At 49.7% G+C, this 20,330-nt stretch overlaps 1 protein-coding gene across 1 annotated transcript in view; it reads left to right on the top strand.

The window, feature by feature from the left end:
* LOC148842033 (protein O-GlcNAcase) overlaps positions 1-20,330 on the top strand; it is a 29,623-nt gene that overhangs the window by 1,807 nt on the left and 7,486 nt on the right. Inside the window, exons 2-13 of the mRNA XM_088919713.1 lie at positions 4,629-4,680; positions 6,413-6,510; positions 7,950-8,080; positions 8,304-8,475; positions 9,441-9,539; positions 10,939-11,208; positions 13,200-13,295; positions 14,781-15,331; positions 15,988-16,162; positions 16,897-16,953; positions 18,801-18,886; positions 19,839-19,943. Coding sequence (XP_088775839.1) covers positions 4,629-4,680; positions 6,413-6,510; positions 7,950-8,080; positions 8,304-8,475; positions 9,441-9,539; positions 10,939-11,208; positions 13,200-13,295; positions 14,781-15,331; positions 15,988-16,162; positions 16,897-16,953; positions 18,801-18,886; positions 19,839-19,943 — 1,892 coding nt within the window. The remainder of the gene's footprint in view (positions 1-4,628; positions 4,681-6,412; positions 6,511-7,949; positions 8,081-8,303; positions 8,476-9,440; positions 9,540-10,938; positions 11,209-13,199; positions 13,296-14,780; positions 15,332-15,987; positions 16,163-16,896; positions 16,954-18,800; positions 18,887-19,838; positions 19,944-20,330) is intronic.

Genomic DNA, 20,330 nt, shown 5'->3' with positions numbered 1-20,330 from the left:
CACCAGGGCAGGTCCACCACAGTCACAGACACACACTCACACCAGGGCCAGTCCACCACAGAGCAGACACACAGACACAGACACACACTCGCACCAGGGCCAGTCCACCACAGAGCCCACACAGTCACAGACACACACTCACACCAGGGCCAGTCTATCACAGTCACAGACACACACTCACACCAGGGCCAGTCCACCACAGAGCAGACACACACACACAGACACACACTCACACCAGGGCCAGTCTATCACAGAGCAGACACACACTCACACCAGGGCCAGTCTATCACAGTCACAGACACACACTCACACCAGGGCCAGTCCACCACAGAGCAGACACACACACAGACACACACTCACACCAGGGCCAGTCCATCACAGTCACAGACACACACTCACACCAGGGCCAGTCCACCACAGAGCAGACACACACACACAGACACACACTCACACCAGGGCCAGTCCATCACAGTCACAGACACACACTCACACCAGGGCCAGTCCACCACAGAGCAGACACACAGTCACAGACACACACTCACACCAGGGCCAGTCCACCACAGAGCCCACACAGTCACAGACACACACTCACACCAGGGCCAGTCCACCACAGAGCAGACACAAACACACAGACACACACTCACACCAGGGCCAGTTCATCACAGAGCAGACACACAGTCACAGACACACACTCACACCAGGGCCAGTCCACCACAGAGCAGACACACACACACAGACACACACTCACACCAGGGCCAGTCCATCACAGAGCAGACACACACACACAGACACACACTCACACCAGGGCCAGTCCACCACAGAGCAGACACACACACACAGACACACACTCACACCAGGGCCAGTCCATCACAGAGCAGACAACCAGTCACAGACACACACTCACACCAGGGCCAGTCCACCACAGAGCAGACACACACTCACACCAGGGCCAGTCCATCACAGAGCAGACACACACAGACACACACTCACACCAGGGCCAGTCCATCACAGAGCAGACACACACACACAGACACACACTCACACCAGGGCCAGTCCATCACAGAGCAGACACACAGTCACAGACACACACTCACACCAGGGCCAGTCCACCACAGAGCAGACACACAGTCACAGACACACACTCACACCAGGGCCAGTCCATCACAGAGCAGACACACACAGACACACACTCACTCAAGGGCCAGTCTATCACAGAGCAGACACACACTCACACCAGGGCCAGTCCACCACAGAGCAGACACACACACACACAGACACACACTCACACCAGGGCCAGTCCACCACAGAGCAGACACAAACACACAGACACACACTCACACAAGGGCCAGTCTATCACAGAGCAGACACACACTCACACCAGGGCCAGTCCACCACAGAGCAGACACACAGACACAGACACACACTCACACCAGGGCCAGTCCACCACAGAGCAGACACACAGACACAGACACAGACACACACTCACACCAGGGCCAGTCCACCACAGAGCAGACACACAGACACCCAGAGACAACCCAGAGCCCCAGAGCTGTGTGGTAGCAACGCTGACCACTGTGCCCAGCCCAGAGTGGTCACCAGCTCTAGCTGTGTCGCAGCCTCTGGCTCAAACTAAGCGGTGCAGCTGGACTCCAGCTCACAGGTCTGGAGGGAACCCACAGGGCTCCTCAGATGGGCACTCCTGACATTTCCTATTCCTATGTAAAATTCCTAGTGGCGTTTTTCCATCCATTCAGTTTCTAAACTGCTTTATCCAATGCAGGGTCTCAGGGGTGCCAGAGTCTATCCCAGCAAGCAACGAGCGCAAAGCAGGATACACCCTGGATGGGACAACAGGACACAAACACACTCACATCACACACCAGGGTCAGTTTCTCCAGAAATCTGCTAGTATGTTTTTGAACTTTGGGAGGAAACTGGATCACCCAGAGGAAACCCATGTGAACACGGGGAGAACATACAAACTCCACACAGACAGCACCCCAGGAATTGAACCCAGGTTCTGGGGTTATCAGTGTAACAGTGGAGGTAGACTCTGTGAAGACAGATGATGTGTGCCAGTGGTAGCAGGTTGATGTTATGAAAGAGGAACCAGACTGATTACTTTTGATGCCCTGCCAGGCTCACAGAAGTCAGTGGCTGTGCATCCTGTTGTCACACATTGCTATTGGCATGACAGGATGTGTCTCCCAATGCAAAGGTTAGGTGCAGAGAACTGTGAGGCACTGATCCAGGTCTGCTGCTGTCGGGTTATGAAACAGAAGGCGGTGAAAACAGCACTTGCATATCGGGAACAGGGGTGTGCCTTGTTCATACACGAAGGCAAAAGCACACCTAGGAGCCTCAGAAATAGGCCTGACCTCTTCAGCAGTAGTTAGAAAATAGTTACAAGTGCATTTCTCCCAGGTATTGTTAAAGGAGTCAAATGTCAAAATCACCTCTAGATATTTAGTATAAATTCCTTTAAGATTTAAAGGGGAACTGTAATTATATGTTTATATTTTGGGGTTAGAAAGAACAAGCAGTGATAAGTGCATCTCAAACCACAGAAAAAGTAAAAAATTACACAGTAACTTGTAAAACCTCATATTTACATCACAAAGCAGACGAAATCTGCAGACGAAATCAGGTCTGCGCAGCGCCATGTTGTCGGCAGTGTCTGTGGTTCAGACCGAGACAACTAAACCTCTGTTGACGTGTTGCGGCTCTATGACATTGTTAACAAGCAGGCCTGTGAATACAGCTCTTTTAATACAATAGAAGTATTGATCTCGACTTCCAGACTGTTTTGCCCCTGAATGGGACTTGTTATCTCTGCATGCAGATCACACTGGAACATTTCTGTGGTGAAATGTCTGCTGCACAACCTGTACTTATTTGCTTTGACTTCACATTACATGACTCATTACAGTGACTAGTGAGCAGGAAGGGCCGCTTCACATCGCAATTCTCGCAAACTCTGACGGCTCAGGGAACTGGCCGTGAGAGCTGAGGTGCTCTTTTGCTCTGTCCTTTAGGATAAGAGATGCTCTCTGGCACAATGGAGACATTTAAATCCCTTGTGCAGGGGTGCATTTATTTATGCAACAAACACAAAATCAACTCTGTATCTGGGGTATTGTCCTGTCTCTAGGCTCTCTCACAGTGTCCTAGCCTTACTGCAGCCCTTGGATAGCAAACGATTACAGGTTTTATTTGCCCAAGATGACATTTGCCTTTTGTTGTACTGTCAGCTGGGTGGAGGGAATTGTGTGAGTTGTAGTCTTCCGCCCTACAGCTCCTCCGGCTTATTTATAGCCTCTCTTGCCCTCAAAGTGCAACAGAGAAGTGCCTATAGAGAAGGTGGAAAGGCACTTTGGTTACAAACCTCTACGTAGTTGGAAGACTTTGTAAGGCAATTGTGATGCCATTGAAAATCGAAGTCGAGCAGGCAATGTGGGGCAGCGGTGCTTTCTGATTGAATTGTTCAGTGTGTGTTTGTGGGATGGTGGGTGGTCTCTTGGGGTGGCCCCCCAGGACCCAGTTTTAGACATGTTTTAAATATGTGGCACTGATATGATTGCATGCTGCATATTAAAGATTCACATCCAAGTGTCAGTGTTGTCTACACTTTCCTAACCAGCCGTTGCCTAAAGGCACCCAGAGAGCCCAGCCGCAGTATCGTTGCAATAGTAATACCTTCATCCTGAGGCGTGAGAGGCTCGCCCAGCTCCTGCCCACGTGGGGCTGTAATTCCAGGATGAGGAGCGGCAGTGTGCCGGAGCTGGCTTGGACCCGGGCTCTGCTATTCCGTGCCGGCTCTCCTTGGATGCTAAGGGCTTTTTCTAACCATGGCATTAGAAGTGGAAGGGTTTGGGGATTAAAAAACGGAAACCAACCTGGATCTTGAACATTCTGTTGGTGAATGACAGCGACTCTGTGGGAGCCACGAAGAGGCGTTCGGTGCAGCAGGGGGCAGTGACAAGCGCCGCGTGTCGTCCCTGGCCTCTCAGCGGGCTCAGTGCCGTCTGGCGCAGCGTGTGCAGAACGTTGGTGTGGCACCTGCTTTGTCGGGCGGCCCTGACTAACACCTTCCCTCACCAGGTCAGAATTCACACACAACACAAGTGCGCATGGTGTCCACAAGTAAACCTGTAGTAACAATCAATGCAAACAATCTTTTGCCCTGTGTCTTGTGCAATCACATGTTGAGCATGCTTTTTTAACACTGTGTGCATCATAGCATGCACAGCAACAGGTACAGCCTCAAGCCAGTTGGGTAGTGCTCCCAGGAGGGTATGTAGAGGTCTGAGCCCTGATCTCTCCCACTTGACCTCAGCGCTCAGGGCTGGAGACCCAGAACTGCCCCTGAGCTCTCAGCACCAAGTGGCTCTGGTATCAAGAGTGAGAATTTGCTCATGGACTTCTGCATGACTTTGGAGACGTTTGGCAGGAGCTGTGCAGTATTTCTTAATATTTTTCTTTATTTTGTGATTATGAAGATAATAGAGGTGTTTCTTACTATATGCAGTAGTGTTTGTGCACATTAGAAGTGAGGTGTCGTGGTTAATGTGAAATGGCCATGATCAGTCCGTACTGGTTACAGTATACTGTATGTGTGTGCCTTGCAGGATTCTATGGCAGGCCCTGGTCTATGGAGCAGAGGAAGGTGCTGTTCCAGTGGTGAGTACACGAGCTGTGCACTGTGCACGTGCCTGCAATGTTTTCAGGAAATGTGCAGAAACAGAGATTCAGTAATGGGTGTGAAAGTATCATCACAAACACTGAAACCCAGTGCAGTGAGGCAGGGGCAGGGTGGATAGATACCGTAGGTGGATAGAATGTTGTTGTTTTCTTTTCCTTTCAAAGTACAAAGCATGTATGGCACACATATGGTTACATTCAGATGTCACCCTAACAAAAAGCCAGGTGCCTGCTGTCAGGCAGTCTGCGTTTCGCAAGGCTGCAGCAGAGCCGCCATGCAGAAGATGGTTTTCTCATCTCTTTACAGAGACAGCAAGAGTGCCCATCTTTCACTGGCCCTGGGCCGTTCAGGTGCGGTCAGACATGTCTTCTGCACCCCCCAGTCTGTACCAGGGGCTGCACTCCGCTGGCTGATGTTCACAAAGAGACATCCTGTCTGGCTCTTCATGAAGTCTAGAGCAAGTTCATCACTACCTCACAGTGTCAGTTACTCTTCTAAGGATGACAGTACTGTATATATTGCATTCTCTCAGTGAGGGTACTTGTGCACAAGACACCGGCATTGCAGCATGCTGTGATATCCGATTGCTCTCTCCTTCTGGAATGCACCACTCCTCCTCCCGAGCTGTCTGGATCTCTCGCCCTAGAGGTTATTGGTACGACCAGAGAGAGAGAGGGCTACACAGGTCCCCCTCTCTCCATCTGGTCTTGATGTGTTTCAGGTGTATGCGCTGCACCTGTGTCAAGAGATTGGCAGGGGTTTCAGCTGAGTTCCAGCTCAGGGACCGGAAAAGAGGAAGGCTGGACAGCAGAGAAAAGAGTGAATCTTTCATTTTTATTTGCTTATTTAAGCTCCTGAGCAGTGCTGGGAAAAGAGCCTTCTAGAAAGTCATCCAGTTCGACATGAGCTTGTATGAATTCAAAAACAATCGCAACCACCAATCTAATGAACTGATAGTCCATGAAGGTGATGGTGAGCCCAGGTGGAAAGAGAGCTGGAAGGTACTGTGGATCGTGAGGTCCAGGTTCGAAGACATCTTTCCCCAGAAGGTCAGCTGGCTGGCTCCATGCTGTCAGCTGGGGCACCTTGTTCAAAGCAGTTACAAATATGGGAAGACCCGTTCTGCCCATCTGTCACATGGGGTAGATAGTAGCTACCTGATCTGAGGATCTTATTCAGCTGTTTCCTCAAGGAAGCTGGGCTAGACTTCCATTCTCCCACAACTCTAAGAGTAAAGGTGGGATGTGAACATATGCCTTTAGAAAGACTGGAGCCTTCGGCTTCAACCTCTCAGCCACCCTGCATCCAGGAGGTTCAGCGAAGGTTTCTAGGAAGGTGTAGTCTGAGTACACCGAGTACAGCTCCAGCCAGCCTCAGAGCTCTGTTGCCACGAATGGATGTTCTTTAGAAGTCATCACTGCATATGCATTACAGACTATACACATGGCACAATGGTTGTTTTTGGCAAGGGTACCCACCCATTCAGTTGTTCCTGAAATGTTACATACAGCAGGTGTGTCAACAACCTCATGTGTTAATACAACAGGTGTGTCTGTCTCTCTGCAAAGAGTAAATGTAGCCTAAACCTGATCAGGTCAGGTGCTACAGCACCTCAGCTGAAGTCCCCCTGTCCAGATGCTGCTCTCTTCCCAGGCTGGAATGAAGTAATTGTGTCTGTTCACTGCGCCGCCTCTGTCTGTGTGACTGCAGGATGCAGCGCTGGGGGCTCAACACCTACCTGTACGGCCCCAAGGACGACCTCAAGCACCGGCTGCTGTGGAGGGAGGTCTACTCCCCTGAGGAAGCAGGTACTGAGGAGGCAGGGGTCCGCTGTACTGACACACTCACAGGGGGGAGTCTGAGCCCCTTGTCCACAGAGAAACAGTAGCTTATCGTGAGGGAGTTTAAAAGATCTGTTTTAGCAATAGAAAATATAAAAGTGGAAAATAAAAAAGAAATCTGAGATTTCTGCAGTGGGGGGAGATACCTTGGCACAATGGGACAGTGATGGAGGTCCTTTTTAGTGTTGCACTCTACATGAAGGGCACAATTATGATGTGATGCATAAAATTGGATGTGTAGGGTGGAAGGCTAATTCAGGTGAGCCTCTAGGTGGCACTGTGTTAGGGATGATAATCACAAGCCTATCATAGCTGAGCATACTGCCTTGATGTTCTGCCTCACAGCGCCACCTGGTGGCTCAGCTGAGTTAGTTCTCCACCCTAAATATGGAAGTGGGCTTTTGCCTCTAGGTTCTTGGCTAGAGCAGAGACAGCACCACCATTGCCTTTAACTCAGACTCACACCTTCAAAATAACAGATTGCAACAACTGATGTGTGGAAAATCTACACAGTCTGAAGTAAAAGCTAATTGGCACTGACTGTTTCTTGGAACTGGCCTTTCGTGAAGAGAGAGAACACCTCGACTGCAGACCCGGCTCTGTCAGGGGGAGGGCAGGACGCAGAGTGAAACGTGAAGCTCTCTCTCCGCCCGAGTGCTTGAGATTTCTCCCCCCACGTGCCCAGGCTCTGGAGGGAGGGGTGAGCTATCAGTTTTTGCTTTGGCCAGGCTTTGGCCTGGGGGCGAGTTGACGAGCTTTTGGAGCGAACTGTTAACGTGCTAGTGTCAGGACTCCACCAGACAGGGCCCAATCGGTCAGGTGGTCTGGCTAATCTTTTCACGATGAGCTCCGTTCCAAATTCCTAAGATTCTTGTTACAGCAGAGCAGCAGCTTAAGCAGAGTCAGAGTAGACTGCACCACCCTGGGCGGTGTGGTGGATCTGTGGCTCAGGATCTGTGCCTGTGGCTGGGAGGTTGCCGGTTTGTATCCCATGGCCGGCAGAGGAATCCTACACCATTGGGCCCCTGAGCAAGGCCCTTCACCCCAGCTGCTCCAGGGGCGCCGTATAAATGGCTGACCCTGCACTCTGACCCCAAGCTTCTCTCCCTGTCTGTGTGTCTCATGGAGAGCAAGCTGGGGTCTGCAATAAGACAAATTCCTAATGCAAGAAATTGTATATGGCCAATAAAGTGATCTGATCTTATCTTATCTTTATTTGCGCACAGTGACATTCTCAGTTGAAGTGCTGTTGGACAATGGGTAGAGCCCAGCTCTCCTGATTTAATAAGAGGCCAGTCCCCGGAGACACTTACCGTCTGGAAACACGAAATTTAAAACCCGCCCTCATGTCTCCCTCGCTCCCTCTCGCTCTCTGCCCCCTCACCCCTCCTCTCCCTCGCCTGCAGCCCAGCTCCGGCCCCTGGTGGAGGAGGCGGCGTCCCGGGGCCTGCAGTTCGTGTACGCGCTCTCCCCCGGCCAGGACATCGTCTTCTCCAGCCCCTGCGACGTGGGCCTGCTCAAGCGCAAGCTGAAGCAGGTACAGTAGTGAGACGCTGGCCTCGGCCTCCTCCCCTCCAGCCCATCTTCCTCTTTCTCCGGGCTTGCTGTATTCCTCCCAGGGCAGGGCTGGAGCGCTGTGTGTCATAGCCGTCTCCTCTCTTGCTCGCGTCGGGTCCTCTCTGTGTCTGATCGTGCTGTCAGCTGCAGGCTGTCACCGACGCTGTCTGCCTTATGTTTGTCCCCCCACCCCCTTCCGCCAGGTGGCAGATTTCGGGTGCAAGGCTTTTGCCATCCTGTTTGATGACATCGACCACTCCCTGTGCCAGGCTGACAAGGAGGCCTTCTCTTCGTTTGCTCACGCCCAGGTGTCTGTGGCCAATGAGATCTTCCGGTTCCTGGGAGAGCCGCCCATCTTCCTGTTTTGCCCCACAGGTAGGCTGGGACTGAGAGAAGGGGCTGGGTGTCGTCACGCACTTCTCCCGCCAAGGAATGCTTCACTGAGGCGTGCTGCTCTGTGCCAGGGGTCTCCTGTTTTTAATAGTGGGCACCCTTATCCACATCTATAGGGAGCTGCTGTGCAGGGCTTAGGTTTCCACACTGACAGACAAATCAATCAAGTTGACTGTCTTTTTTTCACATTGGCAGGACAGTACCTCTCTCAAAAACTGCTCTAGTCGCGGACAGATTTGAGGAGTAATATTTTGTTCTTGTTGAATGAATGGGAGCCTATCTCCCTGTTCTAAAATGCACTCAATAACCAGGAGAGGCTGGTTTTAACCAAGGGATTAAAGCAGAATTCCCTAAAAACACAGAATAGCAAGCTCTCTTAGCAAGGTTCAAATACTGAGCTGTTCTTTTAAAATAATCTGAAAATAGTCTGTTCATTTTGGACAATCTGGAGCAAGGAGTTCTTTCCTTCAATATTTTTCTCTTTCCCTTATTGTTCCCCCATATATGGTACTTTCTGGACTGTTGATTGACACTTACCCAGAACTTTATAAACTAGCCTAAACCACGGTAAACTTCATGATTGCTTTGATCGCTGAATCTGGAACTGTACTTCTCAGCCAAACATCCATTTGCTTGGCAACTGGAAATGTGACAATAGCCAGGAGTTCCCTGTATTTAGATTCTCAGAGACATGTCCATAGTGTCACCTAGAGCTGTAATAGTATTAAGTCCTGAAAAGCAAACACCCAGTTTGAAGTTGCTCCTTCCTGTATGGTTCCAGTATCAGCACACTGAAGAAATGGCTCACAGGGACAAGAGAGTGGCTGTTATGATTTAGCCCAGATGCCTGTCTTTCCCGAGCAGTGTGAGTGTGCCTGTGGTCTGCGAGGTCAGTGTGCTGTGTTCAGTTGTGGAAGGGCACCGTGACTCGTTGTGCAATGTTTCAGAGTACTGCAACTCCCTGTGCTCGCCCAGTCTGGCCAAGTCTCCTTACCTGAACACTGTGGGTGAGGATCTCCTTCCTGGCATCACTGTCATCTGGACTGGTGAGTAAAACTAGCAGGAGAGCCTCTATGCCAAAACACACAGCAACACACACCTCATGTATTCATGTACAGAGACACACAGCAACACACACCTCATGTGTTAATGTACAGAGACGCTCTGACACACACCTCATGTGTTAATGTACAGAGACACACAGCAACACACACCTCATGTGTTAATGTACAGAGACACACTGACACACACCTCATGTGTTAATGTACAGAGACACACTGACACTGCACTGACACACACCTCATGTGTTCATGTACAGAGACACACTGACACTGCACTGACACACACCTCATGTGTTCATGTACAGAGACACACTGACACACACCTCATGTGTTCATGTACAGAGACACTGACACACACCACATGTGTTCATGTACAGAGACGCACTGACACTGCACTGACACACACCTCATGTGTTCATGTACAGAGACACACTGACACACACCTCATGTGTTAATGTACAGAGACACACTGACACTGCACTGACACACACCTCATGTGTTCATGTACAGAGACACACTGACACACACCTCATGTGTTCATGTACAGAGACACACTGACACTGCACTGACACACACCTCATGTGTTCATGTACAGAGACACACTGACACACACCTCATGTGTTCATGTACAGAGACACTGACACACACCACATGTGTTCATGTACAGAGACGCACTGACACTGCACTGACACACACCTCATGTGTTCATGTACAGAGACACACTGACACACACCTCATGTGTTAATGTACAGAGACACACTGACACTGCACTGACACACACTTCATGTGTTCATGTACAGAGACACACTGACATACACCTCATGTGTTCATGTACAGAGACACTGACACACACCACATGTGTTCATGTACAGAGACGCACTGACACTGCACTGACACACACCTCATGTGTTCATGTACAGAGACACACTGACACACACCTCATGTGTTCATGTACAGAGACACTGACACACACCACATGTGTTCATGTACAGAGATGCACTGACACTGCACTGACACACACCTCATGTGTTCATGTACAGAGACACACTGACACACACCTCATGTGTTCATGTACAGAGACACACTGACACACACCTCATGTGTTAATGTACAGAGACACACTGACACACACCTCATGTGTTCATGTACAGAGACACACTGACACGCACCTCATGTGTTCATGTACAGAGACACACTGACACACACCTCATGTGTTCATGTACAGAGACACACTGACACACACCTCATGTGTTCATGTACAGAGACACACTGACACGCACCTCATGTGTTCATGTACAGAGACACTCTGCCCAGTCGGTGGTTCATGGCATCAGTGTGACAGTGACAGTATGTCTGACAGTGTGCTCCTGTGTCTGTCCGGCAGGCAATAAGGTGATCTCGCGGGAGCTCAGCGTGGCTTCTGTGATGGAGGTGCAGGCTGTGCTGCAGCGCCCCCCTTTGGTGTGGGACAACCTTCACGCCAATGACTACGACTCCAGGCGCGTCTTCCTGGGCCCCTTCAAAGGACGGCCCCCCGGCCTGCGCGCCCACCTGCGGGGGCTTCTGCTCAACCCCAACTGCGAGTTCGAGGCCAACTACATCTCCCTGCACACGCTGGGCACGTGGCACCGCCTCAGTGCCAAGCCAGGCCAAGGTCAGAGGGCACAGGAGGCTGCGCTGTGACGCCACAGCTGCTGTGGAGAGCGAATCCGTTTGTTCTCTGGGGCATCTGTCTTTGTGTCCGTGGCCATCCACTGCTCCGCCCACTGTGCAAGTATTCACTTCCAGCACCGGGCTGGGAATCTGAAGCGTGCGCTTGCTTTTGAGCTGAATTACAGCTCCCCGCGTTCATCACGTTTCAACGAGATTTAAAGTTAAAGATATTGAAATATGAGAGATTATGAGCTCAGTTGAAATGTAACAGTTCAAACGTCTACGTCAGAGTAAAGGTTTATTCCAGCTGAAAAGAGACTCAGTGTTTCGGCTGTGGAGCCTTCTTCAGGTGTGAGAAAGAGAGGGAGGTCCACAGCCGATACAGCCTGGGAGACCAGAAGCCGGGAGTGGAGAGGAGGCGGGAGCAGGGGGGAGGCAGAGTGGGCACTCAGGTGGGGCGAAGTCGAGAGAGGTCGAGAGAGGGGCAAATGAATAGAGAGGATATATATTGCACATACATTTTTATATTTTTATAATATAGTTATATATGTATATATATAAATTTACATAAATAAATGGATAAATAAATAAATAGGTAGTGGGGCACTACATTTACATACCTTCATTGAGTGAAGGGGACAAAGGACTTGTTCTAAGTGTTTTTATGTGAATGTGGTGCCCTGTACCGTCTCCCTGATGGGAGTGTTATGAACTGAGAGTGGAGTGGGTGTGTGGAATCAGCTGTGATGTTCCTCGCCACTCTGAGGACTGTATGATGATACAAGCCACAGAGCTGGGGCTGCTGTTTCCCAGTTTTGCTCCTGCCATTTTCCCAATCCTGGACAGTGTGGTTTTGCTTTTCAGCCCCAGGTTTCCATACCAACCTGTCCTGTTAAATGCCAGGATGCTCTCAACAAGGCTTTTATATGCCACCTCTAGGACATTTTGACTCACATTTAAGTTCTTGAGTCTTTGAATTAAAAACCGCCTCTGACTTGCTTTCTTAAAAATGCTGTCTATATCGTTAGTGTGATTCCGCCTCTGATCAGTATGTGTTCCCAGATATTTAAAGCTCTCCACAACCGCTACAGACTGGCCATTGAGTACTGTTGTCTGCAAAGATGGCCCTCCATAGGTTTTAGCATGTTAGTCTTGGAAGCACCAATGGAATACGGTTGTGAGTCCAGAAGAACACATTGTGTTTCTTTTCTTCTCTTTCAGCATGGAATAAACCTTTACTTGCTCTTAATTTAAAAATTCTTACACTTTACAGGAAAGTGTTTTTATTTTCCTGCTTAACAGGATTCATGTAAAGATTCAATTTTTGTTGACATTTTCAACACAGTACAGAGCTCGGATTTTGGTATCATGTCAAGAAGCGCTGGAAATATTTTTGATTTCTTGTCTGTGCCATGTTGGGATTTTCCCAATGTTCAGTATTCAGAAATATGTGTTTCTTGCAATGATCTTGCTGGGTTGCACAGGCAATGTGTGACCATATCCAACTACATCGACAGAAACTCTCGATATAGCTGTGTCTTTTTGTTTATGAAATAAACATTTACGTGCCGCTCTTGTGCTTGAAACAAAGCAGTACCAAACCCACGCCAGACACCTACCACTTGAGGGTGAGGGGCGTGGGGCAGTGCTCAGGGCTGGGGTCTCCTGAATCAAGGCTTGTGGGATTGTGCAGTTGTACCCCTGAGCAAGGTACTACACTCCAATTGCTCCAGGAGATAGACACTGGCTGTGTAAAGGGGTACCTGCCTGGCAGGTGGCTTTTACTGGTTTTAAAGGACTAAATAAAACACAAGACGAATACCAAGGCCTGCATCAGCATGGGGCAGCAGGAGTGGTGTGGGTGCTGCCAGTCCATGCGTGTGTGTTGTCAGTCTGTGTGTGTTGTTGTCAGTTCTTGTGTGTGTGCGTGCGTGCGTGCGTGCGTCTGTGTGCTGTGAGCCCTGACCCTGAGAGTGTGTCTCCCTCCTGCAGGTGGGGAGGTGCAGCAGGTGACGTACTGTCCAGAGGAGGCGCTGCTTCTTGCCCTGAAGGACTGGATGCAGGAGATGAGTAAGCCGTTACAGCCAGGTATGCCCTTTGCTGGAGGCTGCGTCTGTATGGAGACAGGGGTCAGGGAGTAATTATTACCTGACTGTAACTGCTGGACCATTGCTGCTCACTCAGAAGGGTCTTGTGAATTCTTGCTAGAGGAGATGGGCTGGATAGTGTGATTGCATACACTGTATCATACACACTGGCATCAGTAATGTACCCAGAATCTCATCGTGCCCATGGGGTGATGTGAAAAGCCCTGAAAACCTGCTCCTCTCTCATCAGCAGCAGAAAGAAACGGAAATGCAGTGGAGTCTTTCCCAGCCTGCTCTGTGCCATGTGAGCTCACTGGCATGTGTCCCATTCCCTTCTCGGCAGGCCCAGCCCTTCCAGGCCATCCCGCAGCTGGATTCTTACAGCTGTGATTTCTGGCTGCTAATTAGCTGGTTGTATCGGCTCCGTGCAGTGGAAGGAGCTGGAGGGGGAGGGAGCTTGGGTATTTGATCTGGTGTCTGGAGTCGTCTTCACAGGACAGGTTGCTCATGACAGGAGGCCAGTGGGAACCTCCTGCTCCTGCTTATTGATCCCACAATTACCTCAGGCCATTTCTCTTCAGGATCCCGGCGATTCCCTTCCTCTAGGATGGAAGTGGAGCAAATATATTGACACGTATTGAAGGTTATAGTGTTCGGGTTTTTATGTGTGTTGTGGAGTGTTTGGAATCATTACTGGAATAAGTTATCTGAACCATGCAGGTCTGCTTCCTTCACCAAACTGCTTCAAGGTCAGTTAACGTACTAAAGGGATTGAAACCAACAACAGTAATTGATCTGCTCTTAACGAGGCTGTCAAGGGACAAAGTGATCAACTTCAAAGAACTTCATAGGATGAAAACGAGCCTGAGACCAATCACCCGTCACGAGGCTGTAATGTCTGTAAAGAGGGAGGAAACCGAGCAGTGTGTTTCTGTAAGTCTGCACAAGGCCGTCTCACTCCTCTGCTGAAGGTATGACCACAACAGGATTGTTCGACATCTTGTTCCTTACTCCTGCTGGAGTCCTGCTAACAAAGGACTCTCGGCCCACAGTGCTCCCTGCCTGGGGATCTGCACAGCATGAAGAACCAGAGGCTGAAAGTGGTTCATCCTCCCCCCTGACAGGAGTTCGGCGATTGAGTGCACCTTCAGCAGAGGTGAATTAACAAGCGATGCGCTGCAAACTCGTGGTCCCAGATCTGTTCTTTCAGGCTGGTCCCACAGGTTGTTCACACTGTTTATGTCTCTCAAATTTAGAGCTGTCAGCTGCTGGTCCTTCTGACTCACCAGCTCTAGGAGAGATACAGATGACAGTACAACATGCATCCTTGAGCACTACAGCTGACAGGCTTTGCTGTGGGGAAATGCTGTACATGCTGTGCTTCCAGCCTCAGTCATTCCTGACAATGTCAAGGGAGACTCTTGAACGTCACCTTCAGCCTGCATTTTTATTTTGCAATTTCTTTTTTCTTTTTTCCCCCTGGCAGGTCGTCAGTGCCGCCCCGCTGGGCTCAAATCTTCAGAATCTGACTCGGATCTGAAGAACTCAGAGAGTGCAGTTCAAGACCCCGCCACCAGGGGGAGCAATCACACATCAGCACAAGATATTCTGCGGGGGCGCAGCGCTCTCCCTGCTGCCCCTCCCTGCACAGCTGGGGTCCCGAAGGACAAGGGGCAAGGGGAGCAGGAGCTGGATGTCGCCCCGCGGAGTGAAGACCGGGGCCTCAGGCTGAACAGCACTGAAAACCTGCCCCGCGGAGAAACGGAGGGAGAGGAGGGGGAGAGAGAGGCCCAGGACACGCCTGCCAGCAAAGAGCTCCCCCTCGTGCGCAAGCAGTCCCAGGAGAAGGGGAAAGGGGGGGGTGCGGCAGTGGGGAGGGCCCCACTGAGCGAGGAGGAGGTCAAGCTGCTGGTGGGGCTGTACTACCTGCCCCACGAGCACGGCCCCCCCGCACAGCGCCTCCTGCAGGACCTGGCCTGGCTCAAGGCCCACAGCCACTGTGTCAGCGCCAACGGCAAGAAGGGGGAGCCACAGAAGGTCAGGCCTGCCTGAGACGCCGGGGGTCACGTTCGGGTCACGGGGGCACTGGGAGGGAGGGCTGTCATCACGGTCGCTTGGCATGGAGACATGGGGCCAGAGGCAGTGTGATGCATCGCAATACAGTCTCTGATTCTGTGGGCGTTCGTGCCCCTCTGATGTCGCATGCATGGCGATTGCTATTTCGATATCTTAAACTTGGCATTTTTAGGTCACAGGTCTTTTTTAGGCCAGAGCGGCATGGCTGCTGTGTGTTGCCCAGGTGGGGCTGCTGGTGCAGAATGGCCGCTGTGTGTCTCCCAGGTGGGGCTGCTGGTGCAGAATGGCCGCTGTGTGTCTCCCAGGTGGGGCTGCTGGTGCAGAATGGCTGCTGTATGTCTCCCAGGTGGGGCTGCTGGTGCAGAATGGCCGCTGTGTGTCTCCCAGGTGGGGCTGCTGGTGCAGAATGGCCGCTGTGTGTCTCCCAGGTGGGGCTGCACCTCAATAGTTGATGATGTGGGTCCCCTCCTAAATGCAAAGCTCTTGGTGATAAAGTTGGTGATAAAAATAAAGATAAAACTCAAGGCGTTATGTGTGGCGGTCTGTCCCTGGCATGTGTGTTTTTTGTGATATTTCCGCCCGCTGTAACGCTGTGTGTTTGTGGTGCGGTCGCGCAGGTGGAGGAGTGGCGCCTGCGGGCCGGCCGGTTCCAGCAGGACTGCGACAGGATCGCGCGGCTGCATGGCAGCGTGGTCAACTGCACCAACCGCGCCGTCCTCTACGACCTCTACCCCTACATCTGGGATCTGAGGAACACTGTGCTGGTGGCCAAGGCCTTTGTCAGCTGGCTGGGTGAGTGACCTTGGCTCTGTGTGTCAGGGAGGCCGGGAGCTCTTACTCCCACTGGGCACAGTGCTGGTGTACACTTGAGTGAGGAACCAGGGCGGGGCGGTGTCTCTGTGGCTAAGGATCTGTGCCTGTGGCTGGGAGGTTGCCAGTTCGTATCCCACGGCCTGCGGAGGAATCCTACTCTGTTGGGCCCCTGAGCAAGGCCCTTCACCTCAACTGCTCCAGGGGCGCCGTATAAATGGCTGATCCTGTGCTCTGACCCCAAGCTACTCTCCCTGTCTGTGTGTCTCATGGAGAGCAAGCTGGGGTATGCAAAAAGAGAAATTCCTACTGTAAGAAATTGTATAGAGCCAATAAAGTGATCTCTCTCTCTCTAAAATGGGTGTTGCTTTGGATAAAAGCCTCAGCTGATCAATAGGCAGTGAGTAGTTAGAGACATGGCACCTCCCACTGGCAAGCTCTACACATCTAGAAAAGGAATTGCCATAAAACAATTCAAAATGAACACATTTTTGACTGACTGTATTTTTAGAAAACGGGAATATTGAAGCAAAGAGTATTCAGTATTCTGTTTTAGAAACTCGTTTCTGCTCATTGGCAGTGGCTGTGGTCTGTGAGCTGTTACCCTGTTTGTGCAGGAGCAGGGTCCCAGCTGCAGGACTCTGAGTATCGGGGTGCCTTGGGTTCCCCCGGCCAGTATGTCAGTGTTTCACCGTCGCTGTGCTCTCCTCTTTCAGACGGCCGGGTGCTGAATGACAACTATCCTTTTGGCTCCTGGAGGAACTGCTTTTACTGTACGTTAGAAGAAAAGGAAGGGAAGGAGACTTTTACTAAACACCCCGCTTGCCTCTAGATACAGTCCTGTCGTGTGTAGTCTGAGAAAGCTAGGGCTTGACGCGGAAGCATCTTGTTCACGGCGGGTTCACTAGAGATCCCGATGAATGTAGTCTCCACTTCCCCGGGTTTTACTTCGTTTTCAGTCACATACTGTTTGTCTGCAGTCTACAGTGCCCTGTGCACACAAACCTTGGTCTTATCTGTTCCATAATATTTCTTATTATTTTAGACTACTCATGTATTTAGGCGTCAAGTTCTCAAGCCAAGAGGAGGTAATGTCAGACTGAGCACGTGTGGCCACTGCTGGAACCACCTCACTCATCATTATTGATATATTGCATTTCATTAGCTGGCTATCAAGTGATGCTTTGGGACAGTGGCGTGAGTGCATGCCTATCACCCAGAAGATCTTGTGTTCAATTACTGGTCAGGTACAAGTTTTATTCTAAAAAATAAAGACTCCTTCTCTAAAAATAAAATAGTAAAAAATATGAGACATTATTGACAATGTCTTAGAGTCTTAGACTTAACAAGACAAATATTTATTGACAATAAGGGACACAATGATATGACACACAACATTACATGACATACACCAGCTTCACTATAATACGCATGTAAAGATGGGTTTCAGAAGCCTGCTTCACACAGACCCAGAAACCCAGGGCTGCCACCTCTAGCCCTGTTATCTAAATATAGTACAAAACACCTTAACAGGCAAGAGAGAAAAACCTGCATCCCACAAACGGCAATGTAATAGAACCAAATCACTCTTCCAATAACATGGATTCCCAAATGTGAAAGGAATCAATCTCCCCATTCTAAAGAAGCATCACAAAACCTGGAAAGAAGATTTTTAGTCTGGACTCCACAATATAAGAAATCAGAATGTGCTTAAAATAATTTCTCTAGCTAGAATCTGGAGGTAGAAGGTGATGATGATGATGATGTTCCTTCTCTCTCACTGTCCGCAAGAGCTACAGCTCTATTGAGTTTCCTCTCCTCCCCCAGTAGGAAGCAGTTCTGATTCTGGTAGGTTTAGGAATTCTGGATTTAAGATTTGTTATATTTGGGAAGAATGTTTGTCTAATTCCAGAGTAATTGTCACACTGCAGCAGAGAGCGCATCTTTGTCTCTGTTTCTCAGAAAGGAAAAGAACAGAAGAGAGCAATAAATCCACACTTAAAAAACAGTGTCCAGAACTCCTACCACCACCTGGCCCTGCTGAGCCAGGAGCTGAGCCCAGAGATGAGCCCCCTCAGCCAGCTGGTCCTGAAGCGCACTGACACCAACCAGCCTCAGGACAGGCCAGCTACAACAACACGAATCAAACTCAACCCACATCACAGAACAAGCCAAACAGCCCTGCCTCACCTGCTGGGACACACAACACAGCCTGAACAAGACCGCTTCCCCCACTGGGGCACACACACAAACACAACACTGCCTCACCCACTGGAACACACACACAAACACAACACACCCTGAGCAGGACTACCCTAAGATCATCTGTGGTTACTTGCCTTAGTCCACAGAAAGCTTTTTACCTTACACAGTTTTTGTTCTGATATCATAAGAGTACGTATGGAATTACCTGACACTAAAATAACTAGAAATAAGAAACATATTTTAAATAGTTCCAGTACTTTTGGAAAGCACTGTAGCTTTCTTCAAATATCTGCAGAACCAGAAAGTAGTCTGTCTGGGAAGGGGATGTGTTCATAACCTCCAGGTGCCTGTAGCCTGGGGGCTGGCTTTCCTATTGAAGTTCTGGGTCCTGAGCTGACTAGGCCTGTCTTAACAGGGTGTCGCACCAATGCTTCAGTGGATCTGCTGGGGGTGGAATCAGAGCCCTGGGTCTTCAAAGGAGGTCTCTCTGGGGAATTCCAGGTAAGACCTGTGATCACAGCACCTTCTGCAGGACTGGAGAGGAACTGCACCCACCTTCTCTTCATCACCTGGGACTGTGCAGGAGACTGAGGACAAGGGGCTTTACTGTCACAGCAGCTCCACCCTAAACAGTGAATGATGATCATTCTAGTTCCACACAGCTGATGCTTAAGAAGGCAGTAAATAGTTTTGAAGATGTTACCTACGTAGCTTGGCTGACTTCCTTTATTGTCCCAGATGGGAAGTTTCCTTTGCAGGAAGCTAAAAAGACATACAAGCTACATAATACATCATCAATACATTAACAAATAAAAAAACATACATTCATAAGATCAATGTGCATGCATTAAATGAATTACAGTACATATGTGCATGAGGTGAATGTGTGACATATGGTGTAGTATTTATCTGGTTTTCTCTGAATTGTGAATGGCATAGTGGTTAGCACTCCTTCCTTACAGTTCCAGCTCAAGGGTACGATCTCAGTGGAGTTTGCATGTTCTCTCAGGTTACTGCCAGGTGCTGTAGTTTCCTTTTGTATCCAAAAGAGAGACAGGCCACTCTGATTTGTCCCTTTCCAAGAGAGATTTCATCTCTGGGATTTGTTGTCAGGACAGGCAGTTTTTTTCCATAACTTTCAGTCCCCAGCCTGAGATCTTGCCCTTAGCCTGATCTAAACAGTCACTCTAACCCTTTGCCCTAACACTGGCAGGCTGATCTTACGTCTTTAAGCTTTATTTATATCTGTGTTGTTTCAGTAAGGAATCTCCAAAGTCATCCTCTTATTCTGTGGGTGAAACCTCAAGTTTCTTAAAAAATGAAAAAATATTCTGATCTATATAATCGTATTATAGGATTAATTATTGAATGTAGTGTAATTGATCCTAGGTCTTGTGTGTAGGAGGCCAGTGGCAGTCCTCTGTGAATTGTGCAGTACCTGTGTGTGTTTCAGATGCTGCTCCCAACAGGAACCAACAACGATCTGTTCAGCCACCCACCTCCACTCTTTCCCAGCTCCAGGCTTTACAACATCCGCCCGTACCAGACCAAAGACAAGGTGAGCCACACAGGCACAGAACCTGCACACACAAGACGCTCCATTCACGTAAGAAACATGGCCTCGAGCTAGACAGGGCAGGAATACACCCACTCCCACACCCACCGTTGCAGAAATACATTGTCCTGAGAAAGTATTTGGCCCCTGTCTGATTTTCTCAATATTTGCACATTTTTCACAGTGAAATGTGGTCAGATCTTTTTGGTGGCTGTAGTATAAAGAGGAAAGTCTGAGAAATAAATGACACCAAAGTTGCTTTTTTCATGTGTTTGGTGTGCAAGGTAATCAAACATGTAATCTTCAGGTGTGAAGAAGTCATTAAGGGGATAATTAGGGTCAGCTATTTGAATACTCTGGTTAACAATCAGGCCCGATTTGGGTCAGTCC

The sequence above is a fragment of the Atractosteus spatula genome, chromosome 1 (assembly GCF_055471065.1).
Source record: "Atractosteus spatula isolate fAtrSpa1 chromosome 1, fAtrSpa1.hap1, whole genome shotgun sequence".
NCBI classification, from domain to species: domain Eukaryota; kingdom Metazoa; phylum Chordata; class Actinopteri; order Semionotiformes; family Lepisosteidae; genus Atractosteus; species Atractosteus spatula.
This window is presented reverse-complemented; position numbering and strand designations above follow the sequence as displayed.